Source organism: Gracilinanus agilis, chromosome 5 (assembly GCF_016433145.1).
Source record: "Gracilinanus agilis isolate LMUSP501 chromosome 5, AgileGrace, whole genome shotgun sequence".
NCBI lineage: Eukaryota > Metazoa > Chordata > Mammalia > Didelphimorphia > Didelphidae > Gracilinanus > Gracilinanus agilis.
In genome coordinates this window covers 205417937-205436897 of record NC_058134.1, presented here as the reverse complement: position 1 = coordinate 205436897, position 18961 = coordinate 205417937, and the positions used below count along the sequence as shown (strand labels likewise).

The window sequence follows — 18961 nt, the reverse complement described above, 5'->3', positions numbered from 1 at the left end:
TTTGCAGTTTCTGTAATATTGGAATTAACTGTTCCTTGAATGTTTGATAGAATTCACTTGAAAATCCATCTGGTCTTGTTTTTTTTCCTTTGGGAGTAAATTTATGACTTGTTAAATTTCTTTTTTCTGAAGTTGGATTATTTAAACAATCTATTTATTGTTCTATTTCTCTAGATATTTTATATTTTTGGCAAATACTCACCCATCTCGTCTAAATTATCAATCTTGTTGGTATAAAAATGGGAAAAACAATTTATGATAGTTTTCTTTATTTCATTTTAAATTGTTATGAATTTTCCTTTTTCATTTTTAATACTAACAACTAGGTTTCCCTCTTTTTAAAAAAAAATCTGACTAGTTATTTTTTTTTCAAAACCCAACTCTTACTTTTTATCATTTTGATGTATTTTGATTGGGTTTGTTTTTTGCTTTTGCTAATCTCTTCTTTGATTTTTCAGAATTTCTAATTTTTATTTGTTTAGGGGGTTTTGACTTTATGCTTTTCTAGTTTTCTAAAAAATTTGTGCCCAATCTGATGAACAATTTTTTCCCCTCGCTTGTTGAGGAAAGTATTTATAGATACAAAATTTCCCCTAATGACTACTTGCATCTCAAAATTTTGGGTATGCTGTCTCATTTTTGTTATTCCTGTTTTCTCTACAATTTGTTCTTTGACCCAGTTTCTGTAGGATTAAATTAGTCTTTAAATTAATTTTAATCCATTTGTAAAAGGTTCCTTTACAAATATTATTGAAATAAATATTATTGAACTGTGGTCAGTTAATGAGGAGTTTAATATTTATACTTTTCTGCATTTTTGTGAGGCTTTTATATTCTTATGTATGATCAATTTTATTTATGTGCCAAGCATAACTGTAAATATACATACTCCTTTCTGTTCCCATTCAGTAATCACCAAAGATCTATCATATTTTTTTTTTAATTTTAAACCCTTAACTTCTGTGTATTGACTTATAGGTGGAAGAGTGGTAAGGGTAGGCAATGGGGGTCAAGTGACTTGCCCAGGGTCACACAGCTGGGAAGTGTCTGAGGCCAGATTTGAACCTAGGACCTCCCGTCTCTAGGCCTGGCTCTCAATCCACTGAGCTACCCAGCTGCCCCCTGATCTATCATATTTAACTTTTCTAAATTCTTTCTTCTTTATCTTTTTGTTAGATATGTGTATATCTAAAATTGAGATCCTCCAGTATTATATTTTTATTGCCTGTTTTACCGTGTAGCTCAATTAGTTTTTTCTTTAAGTATTTAGATGCTATACTTTTAGCATATAAATAAAAAGTATTTGTGCTGATTCATTACATATGGGAACTGTAAGTTAAATGTAATTTCCATATTTATCTCTTTTAACCATTGCAAATTTTACTATCACCAAGGCTGAGATTATGATTGCTTTTTTGAGTTTATTTGAATCTTCAGCATTTTCTATTGCACTTACTTAGATACAGCCATATTTTATTCCCCTTCCATCAAGTAGAATGTAAGAGTCTTGAGGGCAGGGAACTATTTATCCTATATTCCCCAGAAAAATAAATATTCCTTATGTATAACAATCCTTTAATAAATGATTACTGAACTAAATGTGGCCCGAAATGGAAGATTCATTATTGATGGAAGGGAAAACTTTCCAACAATTAGAGTTATCTAAAAATCGAATGAATGGCATGTCTTCCAAGGTTCTTCCTCCATTAAAGTCTTTAAGCAAAAACCAAATGACCATTTGTTAGATATCTTGTGGAGGAAATTCTTTTTCAGGTATGACCTTTAATTGTATGACTTTTGGAATTTTTCCAAACTCTGAAATCTTGTGATTATGTGAAATTAGTTGTATCTAAATAGGTCTTAGGGATGCTAGGACAGGCCAAAGTAGAATGGGGTACTAAGGAATGTGAGGGCAAGTCCCAGAAAGAGAAAGGTACCTGGTAAGATTTCTTGCTACCATGCACCAGGACAGCCTCTGGGTTTAGGGGACTATCTCATGGAGATACGAGTGATAAAAAAGAAGAGATGTAAGAAGGGACCTCCTTTTCTGACTATGGGTATGGTAGATGACATTGCATATGATATTGCATGCTGAATTGATTTTCCCCCCCATTTATATTCTTTCAAGTGTAACCTGAGTTCCAAAGCTCATTGGTATGGGACTCTTTCCTCACTAGTGGAGATCAATGCCCTATACTTGTGGAGGGGTTGAGCCAAAGTTGGCAAGTGAAGGAAAGACTAATAATATTTAATGAAGCAGATAGATATCATTCTAGTCCAGCACCCACTCACTTGGAGCAGATCAGATTAGCCAAACACTATGCCCCAACCTTCTGTTTCTCCTCTTGGCAGGAATTAAAATCTCCTTTAGAGAAGAGTAGAGAGGAGGAGATACTAGAGAGGTTTCTTATTGACTCTTGTGAGTGACATATGACACATAATACTACATGTGGAGGCTTTGTCCATAGGAATATAATTCCTGGTCCCTTTCTTTCTCTAAAATATTGTGTTTTTTGTGAGTTTCTTCTAAAAGCCTTGGATATTCTACAGTATTTTGTCTTACACCGAGCTACTTCACTTTATATTTATATGATTTATTGAGAGATGTGATATGAACATAAAATAACGTAACAGTTTTAAAGGAATGATAATAGAAAAATGCAAACCAGCCCAGATTCGTAGACTGAAAGGAACAAGGACTAAAAAGAAAACGATCAAGATCCAGGCTAAAAAATAAAAGCTGAAAGTATGATCAGAGTTCTAGAGTGTCTATTGTCCTTTCTACCAGATGTATCATTGCCATACCACTAAGTCCCCAGCTCTCTTACCCACTTGTAGTGACCCAAGAATAAGGCCAAAGGCTTCCTTTCAACTTTGAAATCCTGTGGTAGGAAGCATTTTTCAAGGGAGATCCTTGATGAGCTAATAGGGCAGTAAGCCTCTGGGACTTTTAAAAGCTTCTCCCTATTGAGAGAGTGGCATACCCAGTGGCATCTTGTCGGGAGTACTAAAGACATCTAATTAAGTCTGAGTCATTGGAGCTGTCCTCAAGATTAACTGGCTCTGTTGTTGTAAGACAGACTGTTTTTGGAGGAGCCATCCCTTTTTGCTGATCTAGGAAGAAAGCATTTAAACTCTTTCCTTCCTTCTTCCCTTCTGTTTTTCTTCTGTAGGGATTCTCAAAGTAAAGCAGATGGGGAATGGAGGAACTCAAACCCTAGGAGCCATTAATGAATGGAGCAGAAGCACACAGCAAATGTAGGCATTGTCTCACCCACAAAGTCTGAGAAAAGGTCTTATACAAAGTTGAGTTCCTGGCATCAGCCTTGGAGAGGTTGTGATATAACATGGCAGCCATAAAAAGAGAAATTATATGGCCACGTGATAAGAATTCCTAAGGGTTGTCACTCTAACAATCCCAAGTCTGAGTATCCTAGAATCCAGGCTTTTAGCCTGAAAAATGGGAATTTCCTGAGCAGATCTAAACTTGGGAATTACCTCACAATGAATCATCAGCATGAGAATTCAAGCATCTGGACTTCCATCAAGACTGCTGGTTATTATAAGATATTGGCCATGAGAAAAGTTCTCTAAGGCTCCAGCCCAGGGTACCTGTCCAGAAAAAGGGCAGGGGTCATCTCTGTTCCCCAAATTTTCTAACTCTGAGATAAACTGTTATATAGCATAGAGCTTCCTCTCCCTCCTCCTCTCATTAGAGTTGCTGGTCTCACCTCCCTGTGGCAAGAAGATTTCACCCATAAAAATGGCCCTTCCTGCTTTTAATCCTTCTCTGTGAAGCCCAGTGCCAGGTGAAAAAATTTCTCTCTAGCTGCAATGGCTGGAAATCTTTTCTTCGAGTCTATTACACTCTGATAGGATGGCATTCATCTAGGCCTATCACTCCTTTGATATCTTCTCTAAATTAGTCCCTCTGTTCCCAGAATCTTTCTCTTTTGAATACTGGGCTTTTAAAACCAGTGTTCTTCTATGATATGAATGGAGTTTTTGAGCAGCTGAAAATCTGCCTTTTCTACTAGTCCCTCCCACCAAGAGAGACTGATGCCAAGGCAAACCCTAGGCAAGGTGTAAACAACTGGGTCCTTTCCTGTTTGCTGTGTCAGGGCTCCCAGATGAGCTCTGAAACCTTATTGTGTTCCATGGAGTTATATCTTCCCCTTAGCCCAAGTCTAAGCCTAGAAATCTTCTTCCCCTGTACTTAAATATACTTCAGAGGCCTCAGTCAGATTAGGCTGCTTTCAACTCTAATAATGTTGGCTTTAAAAATCTTTAGTTCCAGGGTTTAGAGCTCATACTTAGCCCTCACATCTGATCATGTCATAGTTGATACTCCTATGGCCCAGAGATTAGCTCCACCAGAAATTTAGTTCACACAGACTGTTTACACTGGAGGATGACTCCTTCCCCAGGAGTCTCTCCTTGGCTCTCTCTTGCTTCCCTACCAACCTTGGAATACTCTAGCAGAAACCTCCTGACCAGAGCTTGTGTCTAAGTTTCCCCAAATGTAAGGAACTGGATCCCCAACTTCCTTCCTCACAGGCATAGATGTGGGAATGCCTTTATTTCACATAACATAGGAAAGGTAGAAGATGGAAATAACTTGTCCATGAACAAATATGGAAACAAAGTGTTCATTAGACTCCCCCCGCCCACAGTAAAGTCACTTTGGGGGACTGCTGAAGAAATGCTTTGCATTAGCCTTGGACCTGAACTGTCTGAGCAACTCATAGCAATAACATGGTTGGCAAGGTCCAGATCTCTTGTCCCCTCTCTCCCCATATGGCATAGCTTTAGTCTTTCAACTGCAAGAAAGTTCTTTGAGGTTCCCTTTCCTCCTCTAAGGAGTACATTGTTAAAGAAACCTTCTAGAAAGTCAGTGTTCAACTCTCCAACTCAAGAACTTTCAGAATCTTGGGAATTCTTAAACCCAGCCCCTTAGAGAGATTACCCTCAAGGTAACCCCCATAGGATGAAAGTCCTTTCAAGAGCTCACTTGTTTTACCCGTGTTTCAAAAGACTGAAACAGGAACCAGAAACTGGAAAGTCCAAGAACTCCTCTCTCAGGCTCACCTTGGCAAATAGTGGACACTTGCCATGTGCTTCTCATTCAAGTTACTAGTTTCTGCTCTTGGATGGGGATGGGGAGGGGTCATCCTGCCCCTAAAAGTCCCTGAGGCTAGCGGGATTCTTACCAGGCCAATTCCATTAATTTCACTTTGACCTAATTTGGTCCCTTGACATTTAATCTATTCTTGTCTGCTCTAGGTCTGTGGTGTTTCGGTTCTCTCTACAGTCACTCTAATTGTCTTGGGTTTGGACCAAACTCTTTCTTGGCATCTGTCACTAGGGAGTTTGCCCCCTTCAGGTACTTAGGGAGAATAAGATAGAATGGCCAACCAGGTGTCTTTTCTCTGGGAACAGCTGACCTGTTCCAGTGGCCTTATGCTTTCCTGAAAGCTTGTGAGAGTAAGAGGAGGGCGAATGATACCTCCATTCTAGCAATGACCTTCTAGTCTCCCTCCTTTGGATATAACTGCCATTTTCCTGTCTGTTTCATTCCCACAACCTCCAGTCACCCAACTTAACTCTAATGTTCTAGTGCTGTCATTTCTCATTACCTTGCACACCCCCAATTCCATGTTGGCATGAATGCCCCTAGTTAGAGCCATCATTCCTTCTTCTCCCAATGAAGATCATTCAGAATAACACAAGGGACAAGGGTACAAATGTAGGAAATGGGCAAAAATATGCAAAACTCATGAAAACACAGAACTATCGAGGTAATTTAGTCCATTCTCCTCACTACAAAGATGTACTATGCTCCAAGTCATTCTAGACAGTTACTTTTTTACCTTATTTTTTAAAATCACCACACAAAAAGGCTAATGGACCTCAGTGGGCAACACATCCAAAGCTTCTAAATCCTGAAACAGATATTTTTGTGTCTAAATCCCTCTTTCTGACACATAAAACTATATTTTCTATTTCCAATGAAGTAAGTTAAAACTTCTTTTTGTGGTTGTTGTTACTGGTATGTCTCTAGGCAATAGTCTTTTCAGCCCATACTTCCCAGAAAATAAACAAACCAAAAAAAACCCTTGTCAAATGGAGTACATCTGCCAATGCCCTACCTTGAGACAAAAGCCAAGGGTGAAATGGTGAGGAAATCACATCTCAGAAAATCCAAACATGCATTTTCCTTCCCTTGACCTTGTTACCCAAAGTCTATCATCTCCCAATTTCTTTCAGCACTAAGGAGGCACGGATCAGTATTCACTTCGAGTTCAGTGATACACCATGCATTGTACCCCTGAGGTGCTAACCAGAATTTTGTAAGTAATCATTACAAGCTGTAAAAAAAAATATGTCTTTCTTGTGTTCTTTGCCTCCTAAAGTAATTTAAATTAAATAATGTCAAAGTCTTCAAAGCCACCTTGTTGGGGTCTTTTTCATCAACATGCCAGCAAACTATTTGTCTTAAAATATTGCCTATATGTGTTGAAACTGTAAACAGCAGAGCAGCTTTGTTAAAAGCTAGAAGGATCTTCATCACTGTTCATGGGGTGAGAATGAAGATGTCCTTAAGCAAGGATTGGTAAAGGGAGAGAAGTCACTAGAATTGAAGTAAAACAAAACAAAACAAAACAACCTTCTCTCACTTACACAATGGCCGGAAACACTGGTGGGATTAAACGATTGTGGCAAAAAGACTGAGAAAAGAAACGAGTTCTAAAAAAAGATGAATATATATGAATGGATATATTTTTTTCCAAAGTAGGCAAACAAGGTGTTACGTGACCTAGGTTTGTATTGAGCACTGGGCTTTAGTGAAGAAGCACTCCTGAATATTACCTCAGACACTAGCTAAAATGGGACTCCAAGCAAATCACATATCCAGCACCATTTTCCTCATCGAAAAAGTTAAGAGACTTACATCACTCTTCTCCTAGCTTAGTTGTGAAGCTCAAATGAAATTATATGTATAGCGTTTTACAAGCTTTAAAGAATTCTATAAACCTTAGCTATTATTATTCCCTACTTACTTAATAGCTATTTGTCCTGGATTTTAAGATACAGAGTCCCACCAATGGGAATAAGAAAATATTCCCTTTGACCAACCTCATCCCTTCATTCCTTGGTCCTTGCATGCGGACTCTTCCCAGGGACAGTGGCACGAGAAGCCAAGAAATGAAGTGGGATGGAATGGGACAAATTTCCGTGGACTATAGGGAAACCAGAGCTGCATGGGCCTGAGCCCCTGTAATTTGCCCAGTAGAATCTTGGGAATTTATCCAACCTGCTTCATAGAAAGGCCCCTCCATGCTAAGCATTGAACAGCAGGGAAGGATGAGAAGAAAGAGAACTGCCATACATGCCCAGCTCCAAGCCAGAGGCTCCCAGCAGCTGGTAAGCCAGAGCTGTGACTAATGGAGCAGGCACAGGAGGCCTGGAGAACTCGGCTGCTTGAAGTTTAAACTGTATTGATTGAAAATTTAATTGCTCCATAATCGCTGAGTAAACACTGGCCAGGCTGTATTGATCATACCTCAGTCCTGATATCAACCACCCCACTCAGGGACAAACAGAAAAGGGGAAGCATTTGCTCTGCCCAAACCTAGCCAGGAGCTCATTCCTGGTTCCCCCTGACCCAGCACTAACACCGTGACCCAGGAGCCCTAGTCCAGCTGCCTCTGTGGGATAGTAGTCCCTCCCACATATATTCATCTCCATCTTCTCTGGCCATAGTAGGACAAAGAGCAAGTGATAGCTAAAGATGAAGTGGCTCCAGACGCCAAATGAAGTATCATAAACTAAACACCAGTGGTTCCCTATTGACTCTAAGAGAATATAATAATAATAAGCAACTCCTCAGACTGGCATTTAAAGTCTTTCACAATATGGTTCCAGCCTACCATTTTAGACTTGTTTTGAGTTACTTTGATTTACATTAAAAAAACAAAACTTTACCTCCATCTTAGACTCAATACTGTGTATTGGTGCCATGGTAGAAGAGCAGTAAGGGTTAAGCAGTGAGGGTTAAATGATTTGCCCAGGGTCACTCAGCTAGAAAGTGTCTGAGGACACATTTGAACCCAGAACCTCCCATCTCTAGACCTGGCTCTCTAGCCACAGAGTCACCAACTGCCCCCTGCCATTTACATTTGGAGACAACTTCAAAAGCCAGGAAGACCTGAGATCAAGTCCCAACCTGGATACAAACTGGCTGTGTGACTTTGGGTAAGTCACTTCTCAGTGCTCTAGGCTGCTCTCTAAGTCTTGAAGACGCAGAAAAGATGTTGATCATTACGGCTTCGAAGAGAGAGATTCTTCCCCTGGGAATTCCTCATGTTGATGTGGAATCTAGAAGCCCCCAAATTTGTAGCCTAGAAAGATTTGATGAACTCGTGTTTAGTTAGCTCAAAGGTGAAAGTCCTGGGTTTGACCTTGTGAGTGATGGTTCTTCCTTAAGGGAAAGTCCAACTTCACTAGTCTCAAACTAACAAAAGGCCTTATTTGAGCTTGAGTGGGGATGACCATTCCCATCAGGGCTAAGCCCAAGCCAAGGGACTCTTCTTTGTCTTTAGAAGCCTTTCCCACTGTATCATACCCTCCTTTCTAGGATCGAATTCAGGACCTTCAGCTTACCAGACTGATGTGTTGCCTACTACACTAAAGAGTCACTGGGCTTGGGCTTGGCTCTGATGGGAATGGTCATCCCCATTCAAGCTCAAAAAAGGTCTTTTGTTAGATTGAGACTAGTGACATTGGACTTTCCCTTAGGGAAGAACCATCACTCACAAGGTCAAACCCAGGACATTCATCTTCAAGCTAACTAAACAAGGATCCATCAAATCTTTCTAGGCTACAAATTTGAGGGCTTCTAGATTCCACATCAACACCCACACTCACAAAATCACAGCTCTAGTCCCTATCCCTTTAGATACTCATAGTCCGGTCAAATTGTCCTGCTTGTAGTTCCCTGAACTCTGGCTTCTATCTCCCATCTTCAGAGCTTTGCATGATCTTTCCCCAGTGTCTGGTGCACTCAGTCCCTCAACACCCATGCCTCTAAGAATCTTAGATTCCTTTCAGGGCTTCTCTTTTGTGGAGCTTCTTCTTGTTTGGCATGAAACTTCTTGTTTAGCATTCTTTTTCTTCTCAAATCATCTTGTATTTGCTCATCTGTTTCCATATAGAATGTGAGTTCCTTGAGAGTTAGGGACTGTTCATTAGCTTTGGATTCGCAGTACCTAGCATAGTACTCTGATAGCACAGGACCCTGAATTATATATATAAATACTTTACACACACACACACACACACACACACACACACACACACACACACACACACACACATCCCTTATTTATTTAAATGATTGGAACTTAAATGTGTTGCTAGGTTTGGGGAGAATAGAAAGATTGGCCAAGGTTGGAAAATGACTAAATGGATGCAGAGATTTCTCTTGAACCCTCCAGAGCACATTTTTCCAGCTTCTAGGATATGGATGTGGGGGATTGATGGGAAGGAAGTGTTCTGGAGAATGAAGGTCAAGGAGAAATGTGTTGCCTCTGGGGCTGTAGGTATCCGACTGGCTCCTGGCCCTGAGCTTCAAGTACTGCACGACCTTCCCAAGCCTTGCTCCAAATTCCCCAGGGGGCCTCTCTTAGCAGCACCTTTCCTTTCCTGGCTCGGAAGCCCCTCTCAGGAAGCTGGAGAGACCCCCTGAAGCATGGAGCCTCCCTCTCCAGAAAAGCAGCTGCTGCCGCTGGCTTCATCCCAGCAGCAGCTCTCCTCTCATTACTCTAATAGAAACCAATCTCCCTCATCAGGGGCCCCATTGCCACCCACGGAGACAAATGGACTGCAATTCTGTTCGCTGCTGAGAGGCACCTGGCCAGCTCCTGGGTCATTGTTTGACATGTCACGGAGAAATAGGGAATGAGGAGTGGGGAGGGGAGCCAGAGGGATGGAAAGTAGGACTGCAATTACTGGCCTATTCAGCTCCCCAGAATATAGTCCTTCCATTAGCTGGGGCAAAGGAGATGGGGAGGGACGAGTCGGGCTTGGGTCAGCCCATCTAGAGGCAGACTTCTTTCTACCTCTCTCTGAGTCCAGATAATAGGATAGTGGATATAGTGCCATTATCAGAGCCCTAGCCCCACTCAACCCCACTATGAGATGCTGCTGTGACTAAATTACCCACTGAGATCCTGGCCAAGTGGTCTACCTTTCTGCATTTTTCCAAGGGGCAGAGAGAACAGAAGTGGTTGCTCCCCCCCCCCCACCGCCCCTGGAAATTCTCCCTAGTGGTCTGACACAGGAGGGATTGGCCTCACATGTTCTGAGGATGCTAGCCTATGCCTGTAAACTGTTTCCCATTGCCCTGGGCCCTGATGCTCAACCTATATGATTTCTTTCCCTTCCCACTCATTTGAGTTCTTTCTCTGCTTACTGACTCTACCAGAAAAGAACCAATGTTATTCCCTTCTAGCTCCTCATTGTGCCCTGTGGAGAAAAATATTTCCTTTTTCCCAGGCTCTCCTTCACAAACATCAAACTTTTCTCCTATCAGCTGGTCTGGAAAGGTTTCTCCTGGAACCTCCTAAAGAATGGCAGCTGGACCACCAGGGCCGAGTCATCAGCTGGCTAAAACATGAGTTGTTCCTCCTTTTACACATTTGATTAATCCCAGGACCAAGTAATCGGCTTAGGGTGACAAGCAGTACCCAGATAGCTTAATTAAAGATACTCTGCTTAGCCCCACATTTTAGGGGGTGGGATGGAAGAGATAATACAAGCCGGCTCTGACAGCTTTCCCCCAGACTGTCCAATTGGTTAAAACCAGTCACACAGGATAAAGTCACAGTATTCATGAAGGCTGCCCTCATTAAAAACAGAGAGCCAAGCACAGGATGGCAAATAGAGCTGGGAGATTGGATCTACTCCTATTCTCCCTTCTTCCAGGGAGCATAAGCTGGGAGAAATGTCATTATCTTTTTCTATAATCTGATCAGGCCAAGAGATCTGACTGGCCCAAAGCTGAGACCCAATTACCTTATCCTACCTAGAACCATCAAGGAGACCATGTTGAGATCCGATTAATTTATTCTGGACTCCTTACTGAGTCACTAGGATGCCCAAGTGGCTTATCCTAGAGACAGCAATGGGAGGCTTTACTGTGCCCGAAGCCTGATTAATGTAGAAGGAATCAGATAGCTTTCCAAAGAGACTTTACTCTGAGAAGCCATTAGGAGTTTTATGTCCAACCCACTTGATGTTAGTTAGCTCTTGTGCTAGGTTTCTGGCCTTGCGTCCTTCCCTGATGCCAAACACAAGGTACTGAGAAGGGAAGGGTTAAGAGAAGCTAATAGCCTGTCATTTCTTGGACTTTCCCCAAGGATAGCCTCCTCTGGTTGAAGAGGAGACTTAAGGGCATCCCATACCCCACTCCAGGGACATGGGATTTAAGGGGTAGAGGAGGATACAAATCTTATGGAAGACATTATCATTATTACTAAAGTAGAATCTCTCTGAGAAGTCAAGAAGCAAACAGACTAATACAGATTCTCTGAGGCAACAAGACAAGGTAACAAAGAGACAGGATCCTCCCAGAGAATCAGCGTGCCTGACAACACATATAGACAGAGACAGACACTGTGGAAAATCACAAGCCAGACAAACACACAGACAAGACAACGGGATCTAGGAGAAGCCTGGAAACAGAAATGGATAGAGAGTCAGAGCCCTGGACCAACCTGGGGACAAGTCATAGCACCCCTCACTGGGTTAGGGAGGAGAAAGGAGGGAAGGGAGGGCTTTTAGGCCCCTGACAAAACCAACGCCAAACCAAAGAAAAACACTTCCCTCTCAAGAGGCCCCGAACCTAGCTTATATCCCCTCAAGGTGAAAAGCAAATGGCAGTCTTCATGGGAACCAAGATGGTAGATTTCTCACTAACACATCCCAAATCATGGAGCAAGGATCTCCTAATATACTGAAGACCCCAGATCCCATGAAAAAGCCCCACCTCCAAGAAAAAAAGCCTCATTCCAGAGCCTCCCCAACCCAAATCGGTTCCCTGTATATTCTGGAGTTTGAAGTCAATCACATTCCCACCTCTGGCCAAAAGTACCACCGGGATGACCCGCTCTTTACCCAACAAATCTAGGCTAGGGAGGAACAGGAAGAGGCTTTCAGGGATGGGATAGTGGGACAGTATGAGACTGAAGGAGTGTCAGAAGGTTATGTGATACAGGAGTGGGACAGAGGGAAGCAATATGGAAAAAGCAAAATACAGTAGTGGAAAGAGCATAGAATTTTGAATCAAAGGATATGAGTTCAAATCCCAGCTCTATTTGCTAATTGTGTGATCATGGGCAAATCACTTCATTCTCTGGGCCTCGACTCCTCATCTGTAAAATGAAGGGTTCAGACTGGATTCTCCCTTCACATTCTAAGTCCCAAGAATTGAGACAGAAACACCAAAGGTGCTATAGGATGAGAGCTTAGAGTAGTGTTCCTTACCAGTCTTCTATTCTTTCTTCAAGGAAAGGAAAAATTAGGGAAGAAGGAATAGAATGATGAGTGGTATATGTGTTTATGTTGAGGGAACAAAAGGAGAAGATGTCAGGACCTCTTGGAATAAGGATCATAGGTATACATTCTTCCTTAAGGAAGAAGGCCCAATTCAGACTTTATGAATTCTCCTCCAAGATCTTGCTGCTTCCCCTCTTTGGGAGCAAAGGTAGAGGACCACAATTCCCTACACTTGGTTTTTCAAAACCCTCCAGGACATTTCCAATTCTCTGAATAGGTACAAAATTCTTCACAACCAAATAAAATTAGTTTTCAATGAATTCAAATTTGAAAAATTATTGCATTCTATATGGCATTTTTAGAATGAAGAGGGGTAAGATGCTCCACTCCCCCAAGGGTCTAGGAAGAGAGGAAAGGAACAGGCATTTATAAAGCACAGTGCTAAGAGCTTTACAGATATTATCTCATTTGATTCTCACGACAACCTCATGAGGTAGATGCTGTTAATATCCCTCATTTGAGGAACTGAGGCAGACAGAGGCTAAGTGACTTGGAAAAAGAGGAAAGAAAAGAGGGAAAAAATAAGAAATTTGATGAAGATTGACCAGAAGGAAGGAATACAAGTGTGAAATGAAAGGTTCAATCAGGTAGGAAAGAAAACAGGAAAGTCCCAAAGAAATCCCCAAACATGGCCAAAGAAAGAGTCAACTATCCAAATTCCCACCTTTGGGAGGCCAGGTCTGAAGATGCAGGCTTTTGTTCGGCATCAGCAGCTGGGCAGCAGAATTGGTGTAGTACAGTCTCATTCCTGCAGATAGGAGAAAGAGGCCAGTCAGAGCTCTTGTTTGCACTGGAGGACCCCACAAATCCCACCAATACCATCATTTTGCACAGGCATCTTTGTATACAGTCGCTGTCACTGGTCTAGGACAGAGTGAGACTTGAGAATCCCTGCTGACCTCAGCCTCTAGTGGCCTTCCCATCTACTTAGTCTTTCCCATAAAGCATGCAATAACTTGCATACAATGGAGCCTTCATTAGTAGACTTGGATTTCAATTTCTTTCTGCCAGTTCCTAGCTGTGAGACCCTAGAAAAGTCATTAACATCTCTGAAAGCCAGTTACCTCATCTGTAAAATACAGATATAATACTTGTATGAGTCACTACACAGGTAGTTTGTAAGGACAGTATTTTGCAAGCCTTAAATTGATCATGAAATGTGACTTATCATCACCCAGACACTGTCTCCAATGCACAGTCTGTAATACTCTAGGAATTAAAGAGTATTCCCAACGGTGGACCTATAATCCCATCTACATATAATCATAGACACATATGCATTCCTGGAATTTTGCATTGCAAGTTCAAAATCCAGATATAAATAATGGTGAGACATGACCACCCTTGGGATGGTCAGAAGTAGAATGAATTCTCCACATGAGGAAAGGGGTGAGGTGATAGAGTAAATGGCAGAATGGATTGAGAGGAAGGAGCCCTGGGTAAGTGACTAAGGCCACCAGTGGCAACACTGAGATTTGCTGTTGTTCAGTTGTGTCTGACTTCATGACCCCATTTTTTTGGCCATTTTTTGGTTGTCATTTCCTTCTCCAGCTCAGTTACAGATGAGGAAAATGAGGCAAATAGGGTTAAGTAGCTTGCCTAGGACCATAAAGCTAATAAGAGTGTGAAGTCAGATTTGAACTCAGGAAGATGTCTTCCTGACTCCAGGCTTGGCACTCTATCCACTACACCACGTAGTTGCTCAGCTGAGATAGAAGGCAGTTCTTTTTCATTCTAGAACCTTGTCCTCTCTCAGTCAAATGGACCCTCCCCTTGCCCTGGGTCATATTTTTCCTTTCTTCACTAACCAAAGGGAGAAGCCCCAAAATATTGTGAAAAATCATCCTAATAACCAATCATATAACGCTTTAAGATTTCCCAGTGTTTTCTTCACACCAATGGTATAGGATAGGTAGTACATTTATTGTTATGCCCACTTTAGGGAGGAAGAAAAAAGTTTATACAGATTAAGCAATTTATCTGCAGCTAGCAAGAGCTGAAGTTGGGATTCAAACCCAGATCTCTTCACTCAAAGTCCAGGGTTCCTGCCTTGTTGGGAGGGAACTTAGAATTCTTCTAGTCCAATACCCCTATTTTAAGGGAAGAACACATAGCCCAAGGGGAAATGCCTTGTCTAAGGCATTTGCAGAGCAGAAACAAGAACCAATGTTTCATGACTCTACCACAACAACCTTAAGTTTTCAGGGCACTTTGTGAATCCCCATATGCTTTGTCAGTGTCTGGGGAGAAGTACAAGGAGTGAGACTGAGAAGGAGAAGGTTTCAGAAGCCAAAACATGGAAGAGAAAGAGGCAAGGTAAACACAAGTAAATGAAAAACTGCCAGTAGAAGGAACAGATCTGTTCCCACAGAGCCTAGGGGACTAAGTAGCAATCCCCTAGTAGCTGAGGTAGCAATGTATCTCCATTTACATTTAGGCAAAGGAAGAACAGGAACTGAATTTCCTATAAATACCATAATTGACTTCTAATTAAACCAGCAAAAACTTGTACTTTACCCAAGATCCTCAGAATTATAGAAAGAGGACCATCTACTCAGATAAAATCCCACTACCTTAAAACTCATTTGAAATTCTACATTTTCTTGCCAGAAAACACATTCCCCATATAGCAGTTACTACTACTTTGCTTTTCATTTAGGGCCAGACATCCATTTAACCTTTCCTAGGAAATATATCTATTTTACACAGAACTATGGTTTTCTTACTCCTTCCTCAATCAGGCATATAGAGTTCTCATGTTCCCTCTCAATTTCTCTCTGGCACAGAGGATGCTAGCATTTGTAGCCTGAGTGAGGAAGGCAAGCCTATAAGGGTTCCACATCAGACTTGTTCTACACTGTCTTCCTTGGTGATCTATTCCACTCCTGTGGCTTCAATTATTGCTTTGCACAGATGACTCCCAAGTTTACATCCCTACCTCCAATTGCTCCTTAGAGCTAAAGTCCTCCACCATAAACTGCCTACCCAAATGTCCCAGCAGCACCTCAAACTCAGCATGTCTGAAATTGAACTCATCTTCCCCCCTCCAACACCCATAGGTTTATTTCTATTAACGGCATCACCATTCTGCCATTCCAGATTTGTAGCCCCAGACTCATTTTTGATTCTTTCCTTCAATTCAATCAATTGCCACATCTGGTCCATTTCTTCTACATAATATTGTTCACATCCAATCCTTTCTCTAAATTCCTACTGCAACCACCTTGTTCTCCTTTTTCTTTTCATATTGTTTGTTGAGATAATCTTCCTAACATGCCACTGTGATCATATCACTCCCCCATTCTAGATAGGCAGCTAGATGGCATAGTGGATAGAGCTATGGTCCTGGAGTAAGGAAGACCTAAAGTCAAATTCCAGCCTCAATCAGATGCTTATTAGTTATGTGACCCCAGGCCAGTCATTTAACCTCTCTTTGCCTCAGTTTCTTCAACTGCAACATGAAAATAATAATAGTTACTACCTAACAGGGTAAGCACTTAGCACAGTACACATAGTAGGTGCTATAGAAATGCTTATTCTCTTCCTTTTCCCTTCCTAATATCCATTCAAAAACCTTTAGTGCTTTTCCATTCCCTAGCAAATAAAGTAACATTCTAGGATTTCCATAATCTAGCTTCAACCTGCCCCAGCAGATCTATCTTCTAGATGCCATTCTCTTTCTGCTCTTTCTCATTCCTTATGATCCCCATAATTAGAATGTATTCTCTTTTCATTCTTTTTTATTTAAATATTTCCCTTCTTTCAAAGTTACTCCCTCGAGTTTGGGAGGAATTCTGGGAAGATGGTGGCATAGAAGCAGCAAGGCTCCAGACCTCCATAAAGCTCTTCACCACCAATCAAGGACAAATGGCTCTGAGGTAACGGAAAACTAAATCTGACAACACAACAGAGCTGGGGGATCCTCCAGCTGAACCCAACTTAAAAGGTATGTGGGGAAAAAAGAGAAAAAAAAAAGCCTGAATTCTTGGAACTCTCAGGTGGGAGGGGAAAGAAAGGAGGAAGATCCCAGATCCCCTCCTCTACCTAATTTTCAGAGTCTCTAGTGAATCCTGGAATCTCTGGGTGGGCTGGGGTGCTAGTCTGAGAGAGTGCCTCACTGACACTGCTGTGCCAAACTCAAGGCTTTGAACACAGACAGCAGGGAAGCTGCTGGGCAAGAAACCCAGAGAGGATGAACATACCCTCCAACTTGTGCTGCCCCCCCTTTTTCTTGAGGCTTTGACCTCAGGGCACTCAGAGCCCTGTAGATCAACCACACCCTGGCTTAATCCTATCAATACAGCAGCCAAGAAGTCTTCAGAGGGCAGGAAAGCTCCAACACTCCTCCCCCACAGACTACAAGGAAAGTAGCCTAATTTACTTCTTTAGCTTTTACCACCAGCTGGGGAAAATCTGGCTTCAGGTTCCACTAACCTAATTAGTCAACAAAATAGAGAAGAAGCTCTCCCAGGGCTGAATAGCCCAAATCCACAGATAAAAAAAATATGATCAGAGGATTAATATTACAGCCAATTACAGGGGAGAAAGAAGGAAAAAACATGAGTAAACAACAGAAAAAGAAAAAAGAAACCACAATCAACAGCTTCTGTCCAGAAATTGAACAAAAAGCAAATGGATCAGAAGAAGATAAAGAAACACCAAGAAAAAACATAGAAACTTCAGTGAAATTGACATAGGCTTTGGAAGAACTTAAAATTCAATTAACTCAAGAACTCAGAAAACAATCAACAGAGGCTGAAGACAATTGAGAAAAGGAAATACATGATCTAAAACAAGAAAATAATGTCTTAAAAGCCCAAATTGACCAGCTGAAAAATGAAGCAAAGAAGGTGAAAGATGATCTACAAAGAAAAGCAGACCAGAAGGAAAAAGATGAGCAAAAAGCCAGGAATGAAATTCAGTCTCTAAAAATTAGAATTCAACAACTAGAAGCAAGTGACTTCACAAGGCAGCAAGAAAATATAAAACAAAATGAAAAAATGAAAAATTTGAGGAAAATATGAAACACCTCATTGACACAACCACAGATTTGGAAAACAGATCTCAAAGAGACAACTTAAGAATTATTGGTCTGCCGGAACATCATGACAAAAGAAAAAGTTTGGACATCATCCTACAGGAAATTATACAAGAGAACTGTCCTGACATTCTTGAACAAGGGGGGAAAGTGGAAATAAAAAGAATCCACAAATTACCTCCTACATTTAATCCACAACTGACAACTTCCAGAAATATTATAGCCAAATTCAAAGTTGCTCCCTCCATGAAGCCTTTCTCCAAGCCCCCACACCACTTTGCAAGAATTCTTTTCACTAATCTTATTCCCTCAGTATCACAGTTATCATCTGCTTTTTCCATCTTCATATTATATGTGCCTTACACATCCTAAGTATTCAAGAAGAATTTGTTGAATGACTATCTGAGGGTAGAAATGGATTGGCTAGGCAATGTCTACTCCTCTTGCCCAGCCAACTTCAGTGCAATCTCATTCCTTCATTTAGCCTTGACCTACCATGCTAGGGCTCTGTCAGTAAGGACCCCACTTCCCATGGAAAGCCCATTCTCTCTACTACTGCTATGCATGACTAACCCACCCATCACCTGCCTACCTCTGAATTCTCCACTATTTTTATTATGGATTAAATAATTCCTTGGTGATGCTTGGTTTTGTTTATACTGAATTAACTCTTCTTCTCCTTCCTTCTCTTTCTTTCTCCAGATACACATTCTGAGCTGTGTCTCTTGGGTAGGAGATGCCTCAGGCAAAACTGTGATATATGAGAAGTTCACTTTTGGTCCTAAAGTCATCTGCTCCCTCAGTGAGAGAATCTTGATATGAGGCAGTGACATATAGTAGATAAACAACTAACTGGTGAGTCAGAAGTCAGGGTTTCTTAGCACTTATTGTCTGTGCTACTTCAGGTAAGTCATTTGTCCTATCCAGAATTGTTTCCTTTTCTAAAAAAATGACTAGATGATGTCTGAAGTGTCTTCTAGTTCTAAAATATCCTGATTCTGGGTCATAATAAAATTTATTTATACAAAGGTATAAGTAATTGATAGCAGGGACTCTTAATTTGGGGTTTATGGACTTGAGGGTACAAATTCAGGGAATTTGTCAACTTGGGTGGAAAAAACTTACACCTTCTTCTTGATCTTCTGTTTACTTTGAAACCTATGTATTTAATTTTACTTAAAACATAATTCTGGGAAGTGTTCCAGAGGCTTCACTAGCTAGCCAAAGAGGTCCATGATCTAAAAAAGGTTAAGAACTCTAGCCTTATAAGTTAGCTTCCCAAGGAATCTTTGTATTTTGAGAATA

At 41.2% G+C, this 18961-nt stretch overlaps 1 protein-coding gene across 1 annotated transcript in view; it reads right to left on the bottom strand.

The window, feature by feature from the left end:
• The window catches only part of IQSEC3 (IQ motif and Sec7 domain ArfGEF 3), a 155392-nt gene that overhangs the window by 85311 nt on the left and 51120 nt on the right, over positions 1 to 18961 (bottom strand). Inside the window, exon 2 of the mRNA XM_044678205.1 lies at positions 13283 to 13366. Within this exon, the coding sequence (XP_044534140.1) occupies positions 13283 to 13366 (84 nt within the window). The remainder of the gene's footprint in view (positions 1 to 13282; positions 13367 to 18961) is intronic.